Source organism: Grampus griseus, assembly GCF_964374135.1.
Source record: "Grampus griseus genome assembly, chromosome: 13".
Lineage (NCBI taxonomy): Eukaryota > Metazoa > Chordata > Mammalia > Artiodactyla > Delphinidae > Grampus > Grampus griseus.
The window spans coordinates 77,099,194-77,122,923 of NC_139007.1; the positions used below are offsets into that span (position 1 = coordinate 77,099,194).

General features: G+C 39.7%; 1 protein-coding gene across 1 annotated transcript in view; it reads right to left on the reverse strand.

The window, feature by feature from the left end:
• Nucleotides 1–7,525: 7,525 nt before the first annotated feature.
• The window catches only part of NOX3 (NADPH oxidase 3), a gene marked incomplete at its 3' end in the record, with an annotated part of 57,871 nt that continues 41,666 nt past the window's right edge, over nt 7,526–23,730 (reverse strand). Inside the window, exons 11-13 of the mRNA XM_082669390.1 lie at nt 23,353–23,499; nt 18,496–18,620; nt 7,526–7,652 (exon numbers count right to left, since the gene is read on the reverse strand). Of these exons, the coding sequence (XP_082525516.1) occupies nt 7,526–7,652; nt 18,496–18,620; nt 23,353–23,499 (399 nt within the window). The remainder of the gene's footprint in view (nt 7,653–18,495; nt 18,621–23,352; nt 23,500–23,730) is intronic.

Genomic DNA, 23,730 nt, shown 5'->3' on the forward strand with positions numbered 1-23,730 from the left:
CTGTTTTCTTAAAGATCAATCAGGAAGTTTTGTAATAAACTGAAGGTGTTTGGAATTGATAAAGAATTGTTAAAGCAGTTTTTCTTCTGTTCAGTCTGAGGGAGAGAACTGAGAAAAAGCAACTTAGACAGATTCAGAATTTGTATGAAAACTGATAGGGAGAACGATTTAAGAATTCAAGAAAAGAAAAAAGAAAAAGAGGAGAGAAAAAAAATCCAGCATGATAATTGCTGATAGATGTACAAGAAAACACTTTAGATTATTTGGTAATAAGGTGACCTGTGTAGATGAAACGCACAGCTAGGATGTCATCCACCTCTTAGTGAAGGGAAAGACTAGTTAACCTGATGATCAGGCCTTTCTTTGTGCCTATATGTGGATCAGCTTTGCCTATAAGTATGGACAGATTGCCTGAAGTTGGACTATCCATAAGCATTAACCTGGAAGTTTCTATTGTACATATTTGAGGTTACGAAAGCACTACATATGCTTTCCTGAAATGTTTTTAGGAAAAGATGGAGAAATAAGATGATGAAACAGTGGTTTGGGATAGGGATTTGAGGGCATGATGATAAAAAGAGAAGAATTAAAGATGACTCAGATGTATTTAGCATTTTTAGCATAGGCATTCTGGTAGAGGACGGTGGCATTAACTGAAACTTAAAAACACGGAAGAGCAGGATTATGAGGAGAAAAATAAAGAGGTTGGTTTTGGATATGTAAAATTTGAGAGGCTTGTTATACTTCCAATGGTGGAACAGGCAGTTGGATATATCAGACTGGAATCCAAAGGAGAAGTCTATAATGGAGTTTTAAATTGGGAACTCATCAGCAAACAGTGTTCAAAGCCATGGCAATGCATGCGATCAGTCAACGGTAGAGGGGAGACAGAAGGCGGCAAGAACTATGATCAAGTCCTAGGAGACTCCAACATTTTAAAGTTGGACAGAGGACCCTGAGAAGAAAACTAAGGGGCTACTATATCACCAGAGTCAGAAGAAGGGAGAAGCAGTCAACTGTTTCAGTTGCTGCTAACAACAAAAAAGAGATGAATTTCACACTCTGCAGGTATGTCTCTTGAAAATAGTTATAGCTGTGGAGATAAACAATCCAATTGGAGTGCGTTAAGAGAGACCATTGTGGACGTTCAACCACAGAGAGTAGATTGATATTGCCACAGTCACCACACATTCACCCATAGACAAAATAAAGGGCAAATCTAATCTAATAAATTTTAAAAACTTGTGCACAAGACAAGACACAGAGGATTCCGGAGCAGAAAGGAGACCAACAGTATGACTTGGCTTCTACCTCACTCTACTCCTCTGAAGCTTCACTCCTGAGTCACTAATACTCTTATTTCTGGAAAGAAGTGAAGAGAAAGGGTATTCTTATCTTTTTCCTCTTCCACTAGGAAGCTATGAATGGAGAGGGAAAGAAATCAATAGAGCTGACTTTGCCTGTTGGAAGAGACAGATCCAAGCTTCACACTTAACTCCCCCAAAATGGTCTGAAGCCTGGGAGTATCTCCCCATGGAAATACACTACACCCTCCCTCGCCCAGTTAGTTGGAGTAAACCAAGATACCAGACAGACAGTATACTCTTAGAAGATAAAATGGAGCCCAGGAAATCTAAGATAGTCTGTACACCATTCAAGCTGAGCTTCCCTCCTCTCTTACACTGTGCTCCAACCCAGCTGCTGTTCTCTCAGATGACAGAAAAGTGGATAAAACATGAAATACTCAGGCTAAACCAAACTCTGGAGGAGAAAACATGATTCACACAAAAATCTGCACGTGAATATAGTGTACATTCTGAACAGTGACTGCTAATTGACATGGGTTTTCTTTTGTAATGGTAAAACTGCTGTAAAATTGATTGTGGTGATGCTTGCCCAACTCTGTTAATATACAAAACAACTGAATAGTATACTTTAAGTGGGTTAATTTTATGGTTGTGAATTACACCTTAATAAAGGTGTTACAGTAGAGAGACAGAGAGAGAGAGAGAGAGGGAGAGAAGGGTGGTTTTAGAGATGGCATGGAAAAAGAAAACCCAAGAAAGTATTCATAATATGGAAGAATCAATAAAATAACTGGACAGAGTCAACTAACATGAACAAGGTAAAAAAAAAAATACAAGGAGCATAGCAACTTTGCAGACATACTACAGGAAAAAAGAGAAAACAACCATAAGAATGAATTAACCAAATCTAGTAGAAATGATAACTCAGGTAATTCCTCAATATTCTTTCATGTAATGGAGAACTTAATGAGCACATTAATTTAATAAGAAAGAGAAAAAAGACAAAATTATAAAATAACAAAATGAAATCAACAGAGATACTGCAGGTCTAAAGTAACAAAGGGCTCCAAACAGCTTCTTTACAGAACTAATTAAAAAATTGTCAACAGTAAGATTTATTGCTGAAAGCATATTCCAAGCCCATAATCTCTCCCTAAGCTGAACTTTCAAAATTTTAAAAATGAAGAATTTTAGAGGGTTTTTCTTAGTCACCTACTTGGCAGCATAACCTATCCTAAACAGATATGAAGTTACTTATGATCTTTATTTATCCCACTTAATTTGAATATTCATATTTATACTTTTCATTGAAAAACATTAAAGCTTTTGAGTGCTGGGTGCTGCCCCTGATTCTACTGGGAGTTTATGCAATATATGAAATATACATTTATTTTCTACAATACAAAATAATTTTGAATTCCAAAACATATATGGCTCTAAGCATTTCAGAAAGAGATTGTGGACCAGTAAGAAGATAGGAGAAGCCACAAGTAAATTAAAGAGACAATGAGATTAATTAGAAAAATTCACGTACAAGAAAAAAGATCCAGTACAGGGATAACTGAAGTCTCTGAAATAAGAAGACAAAGGAAATAGAAGTGTATCCAAAGACCTAATGCAAGAAAATTCTCCTGAAATGAAGAAAAAATATTCAGAAAAGCACACTGTAATACAGGAAAAATCAGTATGAAGTATTCAATACCAAAAAGTTATGAACTTCAAAGATAAAGAAGAATTATTTAGACATCTAGGCAAAAAAGGGAATTTATTTTCAAAGGGAAAAGAATGTAATTGGCCTCATACTTCACCACAGCAATATTAGATGACAGAAAACACCAGAGTAATACTGCAAACTTCTGAGGGGAAAAGAATATGGTCTAAGAGCACTAGATGCAACCAACTGTCAGCTGAGTGAAAAAGCCACAGACTGACATTCTCAAATATGAACTAAGGGAATATAACACTCATGAGTCCTTCTTAAAACATATTGCTTGACAATTAATTCAACAAATTAGTCATTTAGGCTGAATAAAAACTCAAGAATAGAGAAATTATATTACAACGAATGGTGGTGAGCAGGGAATCCATTTCAGGTTATTCCTTTTAAAGTTATCTATAGAACTTAATAAAAGGCTACATTTAGTCAATATTTCTTGGATACTCCTGAACAATTCTATATGGACCTTAGAATCCCTCAATTCTAGTGTCATCTTCCCATTTTCCATATTATCGTCATCCAGTATTTTAGTTTTGCTTTTTAAAAGCATTCCTTCTGAAGTAATCATTTATTTCTTTTACAGCCAATGCTTAGAGATTTTGACAAAATATTTCTCACTGTCTTTGCTCATCACTGCTTTTTGTATCTCATTAACTGAATTTCCTCCTTCCTTAAATCTATCCTTTTGTAGTTGTTTCAGTGAGGGAGATAAATTACAGGATTTTCTTTTGTTTGAAAATATCTGTATTTTGACTTCACTTTTTTTTAAATTAATTAATTAATTTTTGGCTGCGTTGGGTCTTTGTTGCTGTGCGCAGGCTTTCTCTAGTTGCGGTGAGTGGGGGCTGCTCTTCGTTGCGGTGCACGGGCTTCTCATTGCGGTGGCTTCCCTTGTCGCGGAGCACGGGCTCTAGGCGCACGGGTTTCAGTAGTTGTGGCACGCAGGCTTCAGTAGTTGTGGCATGCAGGCTTCGGTAGTTGTGGCTCGCGGGCTCTAGAGGGCAGGCTCAGTAGTTGTGGTGTATGGGCTCAGTTGCTCCACAACATGTGGGATCTTCCCGGACCAGGGCTCAAACCCGTGTCCCCTGCATTGGCAGGCGGATTCTTAACCACTGTACCACCAGGGAAGCCCTTGCCTTCACTTTTGACCAATAATTTCACTGAACACAAAATTCTCAATTGTTTTCTTCAGCACTTTGAAGATATTACTTCAGTATCATCTGGTCTCTACTGATGCTTCTGAAAGGCAGCTGTCCAATTTATTGTTGTTTATTTGTAAGTAACAGCATTTTCTCTCTGGTTACTTTACAGTCTTCTGTTTTACAGTGATGCTCTGGATGTTGAATTTTCTTTTCCTTTCTCTTCCTTCTCTTCCCTTCCTTTCTGTTCTGTTCTTTTTTTTCTCTCCTCTCCTCTTTTCTTTTCTTCCCTTTGCTTGCTCTTTTCTTTCTCACATGGTTTTGCTTCTCTGTTGCTTATATATTTTCCTAGGTAAACTTTAGCATATCTACCATTTCAAAAAGTTTTAAAGAGAATTTAAATTTCGATTGTAATTTTATTTAACCTATTAATTAATTTGGAACAAATCAATATTTTTGGTATGTTTAATATTCCTATTTAGGAACATGCTATTTCTACCCATTTAAAAATCTCTCTCTGTAAATATTTGCTCATTATCAAGTCATCTTGCATAATTCTTGTTAAATAAATTTATGTTTGCTACATTTTTGTTTCTACTTTGAATGTCATACAGAGTGAAGTAAGTCAGAAAGAGAAAGACAAATACTGTATGCTACACATATATATGGAATCTAAGAAAAAAAATGTCATGAAGAACCTAGGGGTAAGACAGGAATAAAGACACAGACCTACTAGAGAATGGACTTGAGGATATGGGGAGGGGGAAGGGTAAGCTGTGACAAAGTGAGAGAGTGGCATGGACATATATACACTACCAAACGTAAGGTAGATAGCTAGTGGGAAGCAGCCGCATAGCACAGGGAGATCAGCTCGGTGCTTTGTGACCGCCTGGAGGGGTGGGATAGGGAGGGTGGGAGGGAGGGAGACGCAAGAGGGAAGAGATATGGGAACATATGTATATGTATAACTGATTCACTTTGTTATAAAGCAGAAACTAACACACCATTGTAAAGCAAAAAAAAAAAAATCCACATTTCCTATTTGATTATTGCTGCATTAAAGAAATCTACTGACTTTTTTTGTAATTTTTCTATCTAGATAGGTCAGATTCTACATCGTATGTAGAGAAGTAACCTAAAGCTCAAAACTAAAAAGCGATGCAAACAGCAAAGATTTTAAAAAATGAAGCAAAATCTTTTTTTTTTAAAGTTTATTTTTTGAACAGTTTTAGGTTTATAACAAAATTAAGAGACATGTACAGAGATTGAAATCTATTTTTAATGACAAGTATACTTATTAGACAAAATTAGTTGACCAGAGAGTGCATTTTATTTACAAATAGACAGGGAAAGAAAAGTAATAACTGAATATGATCAAGAGAAAATCTTTTAATATATTTAATTTTCCTGCTAAAGATTTTAGATATATACATTTGAATGCAGAAATTCCTAGTTGTAGACCCTGAATCAAGTTTAAATGGAGAAATAAATAGAAAGATTAGGTATATTAAAATTAGTGGAGTTTGAATAATATTCACCAAGGAATACTTAAAGATACTAATAAATTCCAGTGCAAAATTAGTAGAAATAATTTTTGAGACATCAGGGAATATACCCAACTTTTTTCCTAGAATATAGTTAAGTATATACCCTAGAAATTATAGAATCAACATTAATATCTGAGGATAAAGTAAAGGAAATGATCAATTTATAATTTAGAAATACCTGAAAGAGCTCACGTGGTTGCCTAACTTTGTAAAAACAAATCATGTCAAACCAATTTAATTCTGTTCTATGGAAAAATGGCAGTCTACAAAGATAAGAAGCACTTGTAAAACAGTCTATTTTCATTTCAATAAATGCTTTTGTTTCATTGTATATGACATGTTATTGTTAAGCTAAGAAAGTATAGGGCGACGTGCCATTCTCAATGGCTAGTTATTACTAACATAGTCCCAAGTGGGTGCTCACATTAACAGGCAGTTACAAGAATTCATGATGGAGTTCTTTGGATTTGATCACTTGAATCTAAACAAAAGAATCTAAACTTGAACATCTAAACAAAAGGTTTGAGATATCACTAATTAAATCTATAGATATTACTGAGCTAAATACCAGTATTAGTCACTGGTGCTAGACTTGAAAACAATCTCGAAATATTAGAAAGAAAAGTTCTAAAAAAACAATTGATAATAGTAGAGAAAACTATACGATATGAGGATTATTTTGTGAACACTTTGGGGGTAAAAGAGCTGCATGGCATGGAAAGACTGGCTCAGTGTGAGTATATAAAAAAAAAAAATCCCAGTATGTTTGTGGGGCAGAAGTTGAGTTGGGGTGTAAGTGTCAAGATGATCATAGATCAAAATGTGATAGTAATGAAAAGTATTTGTTAAAAGAGAGTGAGAAAGAATGTGGAATCAAGGAAAGAAGGAAGGAAAAAAGGAGAGGCAAACAGAATTTAGTCGTATTGAAAAGCATACGTCACACAAGCTCTAAAAAGAATCACACTTCTAGCCACTACTAGTCATGCTTAGATTAGAACGTTGTCTCATTTTAGTCAACACATTTTAAAAGGATGTGAAGAAATGAAAATGGATTTGAAGAAGGGCAACAAGAATGATTGAAGTGCTAGGGTATATATCTTAGGCTGAAAAGTTAAGAGTTCAGTATTGTTTGGACTAGAAAAGGGATAGGTAAAGGATGATTTTATTATCATTTTCAAGTATAGAAAGGATTTTTGTGAAAGATAACCTCCATTGGTGATTTCTCAGATCTACAGAGGATGAAAAAAAGCACAAAGGAGCTTAAGTTTAAAGCAGAAAAGATCAGGTTTGGATACAAGACAGATGTCTCTGCCATCAGGGAGATGAAATTTGAAATGACTTCTAAAGGAGGCTTCGAGCCAAGCAGCCATGCTGGTCTCCACTTGGACATATTGTTAAGCATGAAAACAAGCTTGGGAAAGATGACCTATATCAGGGCTCAGCAAACTACCTCCTACAGGCCAAATCTGGCCCACCGTTTTTTGGACAGCCCATGAACCAAGAATGACTTTCACATTTTTAAATTGTTGAAAACGAATCAAAAGAAGAATATTTCATGACAGAAGAAACTACTGTGAAATTTGATTTCGGTGTCCATAAATAAAATTTTGCTGGAACACAGCCATGCTCATTTGTTGAGGTCCTGGGGCTACTTTGGTGCTTGTAATGGCAGAGTTGAGTAGTTGCCACTGAGACCATGTAGTCCACGGAATCTGAAATAATTATTACTTGGCCCTTTATGGGGAAAGTTTCCCGACTCTTGACCTATATGATTGCAGCCACTTACACAACAGGTGGATTGTTTTCCTCCGAAGTCTAGAAGCTTTCTCTGTTATAATGAAAATGAATGCCCCTGGGGTCAGCTGATGAATATAAGCGGCACATTCTTTGAATTATCTTTGAGAGAGCTTTGGGTCCACAGAAGAACACTCCAATGTTACTGCTGCAATAGAGGTAAGACAAGGGTAGAACGTGTTACACAGGGCACGGCCAGCCAGGAGCCAAGACAGAATGATACAGTCAGTGAGTAGCTGCGGTTGTGACTTTATGTATTTGTTTTTCTCCACCCACTTCCTTTTTTCTTAGACTCTTTTCTCCTACTTTCAGTACCACGTTCTCCCACAGGTTCCCAGAGTCCTGTTATGCCCTGCATCACACAGGTAGGTGAGACCAAGAAGATTGAGGCTGGCAGGGGCCATGAGGGCAGGTGAGCGTGTTTCAATATAGAGGTGGTAACGCCTGGAGTTTTGGTCCACCTCTTGGATTGGTGATTAGAATGTAAGCTCCCTGAGAGCAGGCATCTGGTCTGTTTTACTCATCACTGTAATCCTACCACTCAGAATAGTATCCAGCATACAGTAGACACTCAATACCTGTTTGTTGAAGGAATGAATGAAGGGCTCTGCTCATTATTATCTGCGTGGTCTTGAGTAAGACTCGAAACCTCAATCTCCGCATGTTTAAAGCCAAGATAATAACGACTACTTGGTATGTTTTATCCAAAGCAAAATGAGATGATGCATTCCAAAAGGTTTTAAAAGTGTTAGTTATTACTATTGTTCAACCCTGCCTTTTCATAGTTGATAACATTTACACAAAAGTTCTAGCAACTTAGTTTAGCTCTCCCTTTGGAATTACTTTACTTTTCAAGGAAGGTCAAAAAGAAGAGGTGGAAAGGAAAATCACATTCCTGAAAATGGAGTCACCCCAAAGTTGTCATCTCTAATTATGGCATTTCAGAAAACAGTGTTGAAGAGGTGTTTTTGCGTATACTGACTATCCCAGGGCTGCTCAACTCCCTTGTAAACACAACTGACAGCTCTCGTTATATATAAACAGTGAGTCAGCACCAGGATTCAAGTTGTCTCTGGGAATCGGGAGGGGCCGGTCTCTATAGGGACTTGTAGAGACCATGTTTTCCCCTTATCTTGCATTGAACTATTCCTTGTAGTATTTTTGCAGTCTCTGGCACAAGCTTAATTAGTTGCTCTAGTCTGGATCAAAAGTTCTCATACTTTGCTGTGCAAAAAGTTATCTAGGCAGACTATTAAAACATAGAGTCCCGGGCTTGAATCCAAGGAATGCATTTTTAGCAAGGCCCCCGGGTGACATTAAAGCACGTGGCACTATGAGCTACACTTTGAGAAACACTGTCTTAGAGAAGCTCCTCGGACTCCGGGACCAGCTCACTGCACCCCCTTTACCTCCTCAGACCGTTTTTGCTGGGAAATGCCTCTATAGTCTCTTTCTTCTTAGCTTGTATATTAATATGGTTCCGTGCCATGTACTGAATCCACATTTAATTATGTGTTCCAGGACCATAATATCCACGGTAGAAATTGATGGTTCAATTACATTTCAAACTCTAGCTTCAAAGGAACTTATCAAGTGGATTCATTTGTAAATGACAGTATGTTTAAAATGTATAAGTATTATTTTTAAAGACATCATTCCCATGGCTAAATTCGAGAAAATACTTTTTCAGAAAGTATTGCCCACTGGAAAAATTATGTTTATGACTTAGTGAAGCACTTTCAAGGTGTTTATGGAAATATCACCCAACGGTTAAGAGTGCTACTGGTTCCACCACTTCGCTGCTGGGAAATTTAGGGCATATTAATTCATCTCTTAAAAGCCCCCCTTTCTTTATCTCTCCATGGGGACAGTTCTATGCCAAACTCCTAGTGCCTCCGTGAGGGTTAGACCAGACTTAGCACACGGTGAGCTCCTGGGAACCGCTGTCTTACGTTATGACCCACACGATGTCTGCCTGCTCCGCGAGGCTGACCACAAGGTGCGATGTGGGCTGTTAACCCAGCAGTGATTACAGATTTCCTGGAATCAGCACTCTTGCACTAGGTTTTTTGAGCTCTGGACTGCAACATTTTGAATGATACACGGGTCAGGCAAAACGCTTCCCAGTGGGGAGTCTGCTGCCCCGAAGCATCCTTGCATCTATATTCAAAGACATTGTTATGGGTGGTGATATTTTTCCAGTAGTGTAGGTGTTACCAAAGAGATTGCCCACTGGCCCATTCCCAACAGGCTAAGATTGCCCTTTCGTTTGCAGCCATGGTGACTGTTTGCAGATCGTGAAGATGCTCTTTGATGCTCTGCCTTTAAGACTCCATTTCAAAGGATTCTGATTGCTGGCTGCCAGGTGTACCACTGGCGTCTGCAGCAGTTCACAGTCACCCTGCCTCTTGTGAAGTTGTGGCTACGACATTACACAGCTGAGTACACACGTTTCTGTATTTATGTAACTGTCATGGTTACGCAATGACCAAAAAGTCTCACAAAGGCCATTCATTATCTACTTTCCACTAAGGCAGAAAGGCCAGTGGTTCACTAGCTCCCCTGCATCACTGTCCCCACACATGGCATTCTTTTGCTTGTCTTGCTTCCCCTCCTCGGCGTTTGTGGTTTCAAGTACGGAGCTTTCTCATCACGAAGGCTTACTGTGAAGCATGGAGCTGAGAAGCCCCACAAAGTGGTTAAGGCACAGATGCGGCAGCATTTTTTTCTTTTATGAGGCAACGGACAACTGCAACAGAACCCTAATGGGGTTGGTAAAGAAAAAATTCTTCTATAAACTTTAATTATCCACGATTGCTCAGAATGAAAAAAAAAAAAGATTCTCTCTAAAAGAAGTATAAAAACACAAGGCATTATTCTTCAGTTTACAGCCTGCAAGCTGCAGAGTTTGCACACCCGGGAGGCACTGGATTAGGGACAACATTAGCGGCATCGATCAGTCTGGGCTGCTGACTTTCATGGGAAAAAGACAAATTTTACACAAGCTGCAAAGCTGGTTAACATTAACAGCATTATTTTTAGCTCTGATAAACAATAAGGAAAATCCTCCTGTCCCCCTCTTATTTGCTAAATAACTATTGTGCTCTTTTTTTGTGGGCTTGATGCATTTTTCAAAACAGTTCAGCTATGCCATGCCTGAAAGGCAGCCAAAATGTCACCTCCCAGGAGATTTCCGCCCAGCAGATATACGGGAGGGTGGGTGTGCTTGGGAATAATCCCACCATCTTGCTGGCTTCCCAGGTTCTGCTGCCTTGAGCCCTGCTCTCTTTAAATTGTATGTTTGTTTTTCTGTGTTGGCTTTTATGCTTGGTAAGTTATAACCCTGTAGGGGCAGACCCTAAACCCCATTTAAAAAAAATCAAATTACTTTATGCCCTGAGTGCATTCTGCAAATAAAATCGATAAACAGAAGCTTCCCATGGATTTATGGAGGCTTAGAGAGAAGACAACAAGAGTTACAAGCTCGGTATCAGACAATGGACACAACTTCTGGTTAATCTTTCCTAGAGAATGTTTTTCATTAGAAATGCCTCCAAAAGATTCAACACATAATTATATTTTGTACAACACCTTCTTTTTCATAACCACAGATGATAACTGTGTTGGCCTTTTTTTTTTTTTAAACCCATCTCCCAACTGATTTGCAGCAGCCTGCTCTACTACTTTTCTCTGCATCCTAATTATTCAGTTGTTGATTAGGGGCTACAGGCGTCCCTAATGGTGCTTTGCTCACGGCTGAGGCACTTCTCTAGCTCTTCCCACCAACTCCATCTTCTTTGGTGAGTCAGCACTCTTGTCCTAGCTTCCTCATCCCTCTTGGGGTCCCTTCACTTGCTGAAGCTGGTTACTGTGCTTGGCTCTGAGGAGCACAGATAAAGTTGCTGCCCTTGAGGATGTCACAGTTAAAGAGGGGAGAGAAATGAAAGCAGTTGACTCGTAGTATTGGATCCCTGGGAATGGTAGAGCCATGTTTCTGCCAATCTTGTCCCCTCCCCTTCTGATAAAACACTAAAAAATATACACCTTCACACTGATATACGTCACCCAGAAATATCCAAATATTTTTGCCATATCTAATGATTTGACAGATAATATCACCAAAGAAAATTTGCAGAATAGTGATAGATCCACCCTGTGCTCACCCACCTCCCTAATCCCACCTGCCACAAATGGAATAGTGCCAGTAATTTTCGTTGAATCTTCACTTGATTATAACTGGAGGGCTGGATGCCCTCTGGTGCAAAGGTATATTTACGTATGCTAATAATATCCAGTCATAAGTTTATGGTGGCTTTCTTTTTCTTATGAAGCTATAATTTATTTTGTGTGGGATTTCCACTTAAGTCTATTTCTTTGAATATTCTGAACAATTTAGTCATGTAAGGAATGTTTAGGATATCCTTTTAGATAGGCAGACTTGTGTGCTATAATCAGAATGTTAATTTCTTAAAAATATCATTTGAAAACATTTTGCACATATGCACGTACAAATGAGAATTGGAGGGTGTGCACACAAGCAAATGTGGTTCCAGATGGACACATTTACTCGATTTAGTATAAAGGTATTTTTATATTTCTGAAAACAATGGGTGGTCTAAAATACATTTATGCAGCATGGATTAGAAGCTCCCAATCTTATGGTAAATTGGCACCTTCCTTCACAGTTGGGCTGGGTTGTGCTGTTCTAACAAATGGTAGTATTCTTCTTTATTTTTTCCTTCAAGAGAAAAGAAACGCTTCTACTGAAGTTATGAAGAAAAATGGCCAAACCTTCAAAGTTTTTATGGTAATTAGTTGCATAAAGTTTTATGCCTAAAAGGCATGGTGAAGTTATTAGTAGATAAGTCAAAAGCGGCAAACTATAAATATTATGTGAAATGTAAGGTCGAAGATTGAAGTCTTATGGAATCATTTTATTCAATTAATTAAAAACAACTGATCTACAAATCCAGAAGGCTGGGTACACGCATAATGTGTGTTTATCAAAAAAGTAGCTAGATGTGATCAAGATGTATTTATTTGCATTCTGTCTACCTTCTTGGAAACGATTTCCTGATTTTCTGAACATTTGCCAAAAGCTTGGGAACATACTGAGAACATCTACAAAAAATGAAATATAACTTCTATTTTTGTATAAGATGCACATTTCTAAAGATTAATAAGACATAGGTATCAGGGTATGTATTGTATGTATTTAATTAACCTATTTATTTTAATTAAGACAATAATTTCCATTGTTTTTGTGTTTAGAGTAATTTTCTGTGCTTGTCTAACTTAAGCAATATACAACGATTGTCACATGTGTGTGAGTTTGGCCGTATCAGTAAAAGACTTACTTTTTACATATCCACTTGCTATTTATTGATCTTCTTTTAAAAATATACTTGTGTTTTTGTAATACAGCTGATACAATTACGAAAATTAATTGCACATAAAAACAACAGAATATACTTTCCTATTTTCTACTCTTGGTCTTTGATCTCTTTTTAATTTTTTCTTTCCCTTTCCTTATTTGTTTTCATTTTGATGCCCATCAATTTGTTTCTCTATTACTGTTATTATTGCAATTTTCTGCTTCCTTTATAGCGTGCACTGTTCTCTTTGATCTGCTTCCCTTCAAGCTTTATTTTTGGTGCTGTTTTTCATGTTCTGTAAAAAAAACATTTTTGCCCCTCTTCCCTTTATTCTTTTGATTCAACTCCTTCTTCTTATAACAAGAACAGAGTCCAGCTTTAAGTGAACAGGTAAATGTTTTTAAAAGAGTAAGCCCTAAGAATCCTTGGCTTCATGCTGATGAGTAGAAATGGTTGAGAGCCTATTTCAAAGACCCTCAAGAACAAAGAAACTTTTCTGAGGCCACGAACAAATACACCAATTCTTTATGGCCCATCTTTGCCAAAAGATCTGAGCTAATGACAGGACAGACCTGTCTTATAAGAGTAGCCAAGAAGGCTTGGGAGGGAACAAACATCTCCTTGACATAATCAGGGGAAAACATACCGTTTATCTCTTTAATAACCATCTTGAGGAAAATTAATGTGACCTTGTCCTTTGTGCAGAACAATAATTGAATTGTGTGTTTTATTTATATCTGGACAAAAGCCAGGATATTGAAATACTTCTCAATATTAGATTTTCTTTTTAAAAAACTAGATTCTATTGGCATTCTCTTTCTGAGATTTCTTCATTAAAAGCTTCATTAAACATAAATCTTCTTTACACAGCAGAAAACAAAATTTTAAGGAGGACATTTAAAAGGTCTTTTGGAAGAGTAGTGCTACGTGTTTTACTGGTGACTTGTCTCTTCCCAGGGATCTGGCATTCCATGGATAAAATGATAATTGATCTTTGCCTACACATGTCTGATATTAGTTACATTGAAAGTTGAAGCTATATAACAAGTTGCAGTGTTCTAGAGTCTAAATCTATCACAAATACACTATTTTTAGAATTTGGGGCTAGGGAGTATGATATAGAGGCTTAATTCAGGGACATCCAAATCCTGGGGCCTCCTTCTACTCTGGAAGAGATGAAGTCATCCATTAGGAAGAGAGAGATTCCACAAGTTTTCAGCTGTGCTGAAAGATTCAGCTGGGCTTTAGGTACATGTATGTACTACACTTTGATTATGGCTTTTGAAAAGGAATGAACACACTCCTCACAAGGGCAACGAGAAAAGTGAGAGCTATATAGTTTTCCCACCTTCAAGCTCTTCTGTACTCATCACTCCCTGCAAAATCAGGCAGACTCACTTTTCAGCAGGATGCAATATAATTTTGGAGACAGTGTGTGTGCAAACTCAGCTCCACTCTTGGTCTCTTGATGCTGTGTTTCTGGTTCACACCTTTCTGAGGGGAGGGAGGTAGTTAAATGGTTTGATCTGAAAGGCCTTCCCACTGGGCTGCAAACTTCATGTGTAACACAAATACAAATGTGAGGAGTCAATGAGGGACAATCATAGCAAAGAGCAGTCTCATCTATAAAAACTTAAAAACCAAGATCTATGTGTCCGTGTCAAAAGCCTGCAACGTGGGAACATTCACCCCATGATAATTGAAAACTGAGTGTAAAACATTTATCAGATGAATAGATTTTTTTTTCCAAAAGGAGAAAATACCAATGTGATTGTAACATAGAAGCTTGTAACATTTTGTTAGTTTTCGACCTATAATTTTTAAAGGAAACTGCAGATATAATAATCCAGTCTCTGCCTCTGGACGAGAAGTACTGGATGGGTGTGAGAGGAAGGGTGACTTTCAGGGCTCAGAGGAGGCTGGGAGTCTAGGAGCCAGGACTGGGTGTTGAGTAAGGAGCACAGAGGAACTGGATTCTGAGGCTCCAGAAGCCGGGATGGGTTCAAAGCACCACATTTGGACGGATGGAGGGTGAGAATTGGATTCTAGACCAAATGTCAGCAAGAGTCAAGGCAAGAGGTGAAATGAAGCAGCTGGGTTTCAGGAGTGGTGCCTGCAGAGTCCCAAGGCCACCTTCACGGGGCTTGGCCAGCCTTATAGGGCATCTGAAGCTGAGCCCGAGGTGAGGAAGAGGTAGTGCAGCTGGTCCACTCGTTCCTTCCCTTAATCCTGAAGCCAAAGATTAAGCTTTTCTTGGCTTTTCCCTTTGGAAGTCTTTTATTCTCAGGACAATTCAAGACCAGGAGTAAGTCCCCACAAGCACTCCTTCCGTCTCTTCCCCGGGCTGACATTGGCATGGTGTGGTCAGGGGTTCAGAGTGTCCGCAGTGAACACTGTTTGGGGTCCAGGGTTTCTCCCAAAGGCTGCCTGGGCACAGGGTGCAGAAGGGTTGGCTGGGGGCCTCACAGTGCACGACAGTTTAGGTCAGAGTGAATTCACACAAAGGAAGCCATTGGAATTGGATAGGTTATGAACCTTGGGCAGCCATCTGGTCCCTCCTGCACACCTCCCTCCTCACCAAACCTCCTTCAAATAGCTGGTCCAGGGAAGTCTAACAGATTCAGTGACAATTAATTTTTTTTAAAAAAAGTAGAATAGTTCTGGCACAAAGAGAATATAAGAAAAAGTATAAAACAGCATCCAATTTGACCAAAAGAGGAATAATATTCACCAGAAAAGTATTCCAGAGAGCAGAAAAATGCTAGGGAACTACAAAAAGTTTAATGAAGCAATAACCTCTGTGAAGGAAGGCCACAAAGCATCAATGCCAGAACTGGGGGGAAAGATGTGAAGACAACAGGGAAATCACAGGGAATGAGAAATTAGTCAGAAATACCTTAGATTTTTGTTTTACTGTTACTGGTTCAATACCGATTAAATGGATAGAAAATAGGTTCTACAGAAGACCTAAACAACATGATTAAATAAAATAGTGATGAATAATATATATTGAACTCCATAACCTGCAAATAGACAATATAATTCCCTATCCTCCAAATACTGTGGTTTTTGGAACTCTCATCAATCTATATTTGCTTCTTTCTCCATCTCATCTAGTTTCATGGCCCCAAACACAATTTATATGCTCACACCTTCCAAGCATGTATCTCCAATCTGAACTTCTCCCGTGAACTCCTGACTCATATTCATCTGCCTACTCAACATCCCTGCCTGGATGTATAACAGGCAACTTAAAGCTAAACATGTTGAGAAACTGGACTCCTGACATCCCATGCCTGCCAACCGCTCCTTACAGCTGTCCTCATCTCGGCTGTTGGGAACTCCATTCTAGCTTGGGCCATGTTTCCTATCCAACCCATTAGCAAGTCATGCTGGCTCTACCTTCAAGAAATATCCAGAATCCAAAGGCTTCTCAGTACCTCCACTGTGGCCCCCCCTATCCAGGCCACCTCCTCACTGGCCTCTCCATTTCCATCCAAGGCCCCTTACAATCTCGTCTCTTATAGCAGCCAGAGGGATCCAATTAAACATAAAATGGATGGATTATTTCACTCTTCTGCTCAATCCTTCAAGTAGCTTCCCCTCTCAGAGTAAAATCCAAATAAAATGACCCTAGTTGTCTCTCCTAAATGCCTTCTCCTGCTACTCTTTCATTCAACCGCTGTGTTCCGCAACCTCACTGGTCTCTTGGATCATGCCAGGAACAGTGTATCCTGCCTCAGGGCCTTGGCACGTGCTGCCCTTTTGCTCTTTCCCAGTTGTTCATGTGGCACACTCCCTCGCTCCCTCCAGGACTTTCCTCAAATGTGGAAACTATTCTTTAAACAAAGACCATATTAGGACAGGTTACTTTCAAGATTTTTAGATGATTGGGTTCAAAACAAAGACTGATTTAGGCGATATATAGTAACAACAACTACTTATATTAGTGCTTGGCCCTTTACGAAGCTCTTCAACATACTATGCACCTTTAAAATATGAAAATAACCCTGTGGATGCATAGAATCATTCATGTTTTATAATGAGGCCTTGTCTAAGGTCACATAGCCAGTATCTTCTAGAATCTTCTAGAATCAGCCTTCACTCCTGCCTTACAGTCCCAGAGCAAATGCTCTTCTTCCTCTACATATAATGATAATAATAGTAATAATTAAAATAATAATATTAATGATAGCAGCTAACATTTACTGAACTCAAAGCACTGTTTTAGGCTCTTTATAAGTATTCTCACATTTAATCCTCACAGAAGCCTAGGAGGTAAACAGTTTTATTATTTGCAGTTTACGGAGACGGGGACTAAGTCAGTGCCAGGTTAAATAACCTGTTCATGGTAAATTGGTGGTAACGGCAGAGGTAGGATTTATACCCAGGCACTAGGACTCCAGTTCCTGGGTCCCTACTACAACCCCAAATCCCTGCTTGGTTGTAGAGTAGTTTTGTCTGCTTTGCTAGATATGCTAGATACAGTTTACAGTTTGGCATAAGTGAGTTCTCCAGTTGAGTAATTAGAGGTCAACTGTGTTCACCCAAGATTTCTTGAAGGCATAGGGAGTTTAAGAAATAACATCTTGGGCTTCCCTGGTGGCAGAGTGGTTAAGAATCCACCTGCCAGTGCAGGGGACATGGGTTTGATTGCTGGTCCGGGAAGATCTCACATGCTATGGAGCAACTAAGCCTGTGTGCCACAACTACTGAGCCTGTGCTCTAGAGCCCACAAGCCACAACTACTGAGCCCGCGTGCCTAGAGCCTGTGCTCCACAACAAGAGAAGCCACTGCAATAAGAAGCCCGCGCACTGCAACGAACAGTAGCCCCGAGTACCCGCAACTAGAGAAAGCCCGTGTGCAACAATGAAGACCCAACACAGCCAAAAATAAATAAATTAATTAAAAAAAAAAAAAGAAAAAGAAATACCATCTTCTGGACCTGGAGATGATCATACTAAGCGAAGTAAGTCAGAAAGAGAAAGACAAATACCATATGATATCACTTATACGTGGAATCTAAAATACAACACAGATGAACATATCTATGAAACAGAAACAGACTCACAGACATAGAGAACAGATGTGTGGTTGTCAAGGGGGAGGGAGGGTGGGGAACGGAAGGACTGGGAGTTTGGGATGAGCAGATGCAAACTCCTATACGTAGGATGGATAAACAACAAGGTCCTACTGTACAGCACAGGGAACTATGTTCAATATCCTGTAATAAACCATAATGGAAAAGAATATAAAAAAGAATATATACAACTGAGACACTTTGCTGTACAGCAGAAATTAACACAACATTGTAAATCAACTCTACTTCAATAAAATTTAAGAAAAAAGAAATACCATCTTCGATTGGGTTTAAGTGTGAAAAATTTCAATGGAATTGATAATTGTCAGATGTTGTAATCTGCTTAAGCAGAGGTTTGTAGTTCCTGAAACATCCCATGACCACCTTTTCTAAGGTGGATGTTTTCTCTCTAAACAAGATGCCCACTGCTGCAGATTAACCAGTTTGTGCCCGAGAGCTTTCCATTCCAGCAGCAATGGAGGCATTGTCTCTCCACGGAGGCTCGCAACAGGCAGAGGAGAGAGAGCTGCCTTACCTGGGGTGACTGTAGGCTACCTGCCGGAACTCGTGATTCCAGTTCGGTCTTCCATAGAAGGTTTTCTGCCTTAATCCCGTAATCACGTCAGTATTTTCATCCCAGTGTAAAGCTATGTGAAAGGCCTAAAGTAAAAATTGTGGTATCAGATGACATTTAGAGGGAAAAGAAAAGGAACCTCTAATAAATGAAGGATGAAGTAATTATGCTCATTTGTAGATTTAATACACAACTTTTCATAGGAAATTCTTTGTAGTCTACCTTGGGCACTATTGAAACAAAGTGCTTTCTATGTGGTTGATGTGCAGAAACGTGAGCCTGGAAAGAAGATTTTTCTTGAAAGGATGAGAGTAATACGGTAAAAAGGGGTAAAGGAAAGCAAGCACTAAGCTACTTCCTTTTTTTTTTTCTTCTGCCAAATTTCTCAAAAAGTAATCTCTAGCTCTGTCCCCATTCACTTCACAGTAAATCCTGGGGATGTGAGAAGGGCCCTGACAGATTAAAGTGATAGAAAAAGCCCAGGGTGAAGCTGGATTTTACGGTGAGATCTGCCTACTGGAGTGAAACGGTCTGTGTCCAGGTTCAAGTGCTGGGAGGATGTTGAGTCTGGCAGGTAGAGAGGTGGCCAGAACTAGCAAGGGGCATGGCTGGAGCTCTGTGGCCAACGGCTTGCCTTCAAATTACACGAAAGCACCCAGGCATCAAGTGGTCGATAAATAAGAGTCTGGGGAATAGCCATGCCTAGTGATGATTTTTTAAGTTGCTATGATTTGTTTCAGCCCACGCTGAACTCTGGTAGGTAAGAAGGATTCTTGCTTCTTACCTCCTGGGATATGTGTCTGCTCTGCTCAGATCCCGCCACAGCTCTTGAGCTCATGGGTTTTTACCCTTTGGTACTTCATTTGCTTACATCCTCTGAGCAGTATGGGTAACAACCCTGCTGGGCCCAACTCTTACCCCACGATCCTGCTGCAACACTGGCTTCCCCGGCTGGCCTTCACATCAGTCTAGGAAAGCAGCCAGGGGTAGGGAGGCCGCACCCTAACAGGCAGTAGACGGTGGCAGACTTTGGTGGAGTCTCAGATATCCAGGCTGCAGGAAGTTGGCACCAGGCAAGTCTGAGCCTAGGTAGCAGGGCTACTACAGGAACTGAATTTGGGAAGAGGACTCCAGGCAAGAGAGGGAAAACTGGCAATAGTGGGGCAGGACCCCCTTCTTAGGCAAGTTTTTCAAAGCACGAAATATGAGACGAGAGTTCAGGGATAAGAACGGAGGTGGTAGTTGAGGACAGAGCCTTGAAAACTGGCGGAAGCCGCATTATCAGAACTGGAACTCAGGGTCAGAGTTGTATCGGCCTCCGGATTAGAATGGCAGTGTTGCATCTCCACAGGCTTTTGCTTAACAGTAGGATGGATTGGTGCTCTAGAGGAAGTTGGTTCCAGCAGTGGCCAGAATAAGAAGGCAGAGACAGGTGACTCCCTTTTGACTAAGTGCCAAATCTAATGACCAACTCAGGCCTTATTTTCCTTGGCTTCTCCACCATGTGGTTGAACATTGCTTCTTCTTGATTCTATTTGCATTACAAAATCCTAGTTCTTCTATTTCTCTCTGATTCAAGAAAGAAACAGTAGTTGTTATTTTCTTATCATATTCTCCTGTCTTGATATGTAGCTGCCTTCTCAGTCTCTAGCTCAGCTCTCTGCATCTCTTTCGGACCACTACTCCCCACAGAGCTTCCATTTTCACAATCCAATTAGCATAATCTACAAAGATGAATTCAAACTTTCTCTCCCAAGCCTTCTTCTTCCTGCTTGAGTAGAATTCTGCATCTCAGACTCCCCAAACATATTTTTATGTAGAATTCTTTCTGTTCCTTCAAATTGACCATCATAGCTATAAATGAATCATCTCACTTTCCAAATAATTTGTGACTTCAAGTTACTTCCACGTACAACTGTTAAGTGATTTCCATAGGCAGGCAGAGTGCTATGAATCGAATGGTACAAAGAAGACAGACAGAAGGTCTCTGCTCTGTGAGGCACTGGTCATTGGAGGGAGAGGCAGACCATGTGCACAATTTCTATGCCCTGATTCAGACCACCACCCTTCTTTACCAGAGACAGAAGCGAAGTGCTCTGGAGAAGGAAGCATGTTACTCTGGTGAAGCCCCAAGTAATTTTGACTAAGAGAACTGGGCAAGGCCTTAGCGGGGACTGGTCTTGAAAGGATGATTCCATGCAGTAGTGCAGCAGGTGGGACAGAGGGCACTGAGTGACATGTCAGGGAAAGGAAACAGGATGAGGGGAGATGGAATTAAGAAAGTCCTTGGTGTGATTGGAGAACATGTATTGTTTGGTGGCTCTGGTGCCAGGGGAAAATGATGGGAATTCTATAGAACAAGTGGGTTTTGCCGTCAGGTCAGGAGGGGCCTGGAAATATCTGCTAAGAAGTTTGGGCATTATTCAGTAGAAAAAAGAGTTTTTCCCACTTCCGCCCATGGTACCTTCCAGCTACCAATCACTGATGTTCAAACATTTGGAATTATGTTTGCTCCATATTTCTCAGCCCAGTGTTCAATTAATTCTCCAAACCCTGTTGATTTGCCCTTCATAATAATAATAATTTGCCCTTTTCCATCTGTCCCTTCTGTTCTTGTCATTCTGCCACTTTGAGGTTGTTGAATTCAGTTTAGCAATTGGCTGTTTCTAAAACAGCCTCTTGATTCCTGACTGACAGCATGTACCAATTATTTTGTCCTGAAATTTAAGCATCTCAAGAATTTCCAACATGTCATGGCAAAAATTTAAGAACATGTCTATTTTAATTTGCTCGTATTCAGAAGAAAACTATCTCTTAACAGCGTACTTTTGGAAGTGGCAGGGATGGGATGGGGTAGAGCTGTGTTGTCACAAAATCAAACAGAGCCTCGGTCTTGCAACTTCCAAGTGACTGGGGTTGCTTAAGTGGACACTCAGGATCGATTCACTTTAGAAGCAGAAGAGCCAGCACAGGACCAGAAAGCAGAAGACAAAGGCTTGTTTGTACTTCACCAAGTGGATCATTAGTCAAAAATCCCATTGAATATGAGAAAAGTATTTGTTTGGAAAATATAATTAATACTATTTAATTCATGAAGATGTTTCAAGCCTAATTCCCAGGAAACCTCTATTTCAGAGTATCCCAGAGGAATAAATATGTAAGGCCGACTGCAAATAAGACCCTAAAAAATTGTTTAGCTACTGAATTTCAAGCAAGTCTTATTCATTTGCAGAAGCACAGAGTCAAATTACAGTGATGTTCTATAGGGCCAATTTGTGTGTGTGTGTGTGTGTGTGTGTGTGTGTGTGAGAGAGAGAGAGAGAGAGAGGCTCTCAGGAGTGCATTCATTTGTAAATTTAGTAACTAATGCAAATCTCTGGTTCAAACACACTTTCCTTAAATATCTATAGTAGCTGTCACAGAAGTGCTGATTAGGACATAAATGTCATAACCTAGTAATCACTTCATTGTTAACTTCCATATTTGAGGAGTTAAAAAAGATTGGAAATGTAATAGTTATCATTCAATACTATCAACACTGAAATAGTACCATAGTGCAATATTTTGATATGCATTATTTTTGGTAAACTCAACCTTAATATGTCATTAATACATATTAATGGACACAGCAGAACACCTGTCCCAACAGATCATTTTGATCTTAGGTGAATAAACATACGTGCACACAATTTCTAAGAATGCCTTAAGAAAAATAAATCTCTAGATAAATCATGTATTCATAATAATTATTTTCTGTAGGAACTCACATGGTTTACAATACAAAATGCTGAACGTCAACACCTGTCAGCTTTTTCTGTTTAACTCTGAACAGCTCAAAACATAGAATTAGAACCAATTCGGAGCTCAACGAGACAATATAGCCAATCCATAATGTTTGCTTGATGTTACTAAATTTCAAATGCAGCTTTTAAAAAAAATTTATTTATTTTATTTATTTTTTATTTTTGGTTGCATTGGGTTTTCGTTGCAGGGTGTGGGCTTTCTCAGTTGCAGTGAGCGGGGGCTACTCTTCATTGCAGTGTGCAGGCTTCTCATTGCGGTGGCTTCTCTTGTTGCAGAGCACGGGCTCTAGGCATGCGGACTCAGTAGCTGTGGCACACAAGCTCAGTAGTTGTGGCTCACAGGCTCTAGAGCACAGGCTCAGTAGCTGTGGCACACGGGCTTAATTGCTCCGTGGCATGTGGGATCTTCCTGGACCAGGGCTCAAACACGTGTCCGCTGCATTGGCAGGCGGATTCTCAACCACTGCGCCACCAGGGAAGCCCCAAATGCAACTTTTAATGACATAATTTCTCTTGGATTTCCAAACTTGGGGTTTTCTCCCTTTAACCAACCTCTTTTTCCAATCTTCTTTTCTATTCCTCAGCAAATTAACTGTAGCTTTTTTTTTTTTTTTTTTTTTTTGCGGTACGCAGGCCTCTCACTGCTGTGGCCTGTCCCGTTGCGGAGCACAGGCTCCAGACGCGCAGGCTCAGCGGCCATGGCTCACGGGCCCAGCCGCTCCGCGGCATGTGGGATCTTCCCGGACCGGGGCACGAACCCGCGTCCCCTGCATTGGCAGGCGGACTCTCAACCACTGCGCCACCAGGGAAGCCCAACTGTAGCTTTTATTGCTACAATTGAATAGCTCTTTCTAATCTGGTTTTATTTTATTCTTTTTCTTTTAAAGAACATAAAAACAATACTTTCATGCTGCTAGATAACCGTGTAGCTCATTATTGAAATTATTCCTCTTCTCTTTGCTCTATCATGACACAAGTTAGATAGTATTGCTCATTCTCAAAGTCTTATCTATACCTGATTTTCATCCCAGCCAGTAAGAAATATATGATAACTCAGGAAGTGAGTTTTCCCTTGCTCACTCATCCTTGTTTCCAGCGAGAGTAAGAGATCGGCAAACCACTCAAAGGCTCCTGGATCTCGGCAGATCCAGTAGAAGTACACCTGTTAAGAGAGAAGGCAAGAAAACAGATCTGTCCCTCTTTTCATAATGTGCTGATAATCGCAGACTACTTTATCTCCACTAAATTATTTGAGCCCAAATGGGCACTTCTGCAAAATAACACGCTTCCCTCTGCCAGCGAACAAATAGTCACACTGTGATTTCTTTTGAAAAAATTCACATTGTGTTTGAAAAGGCCCAGAATGAATTCAGAGTCAGGAGCCTGTGGGCTG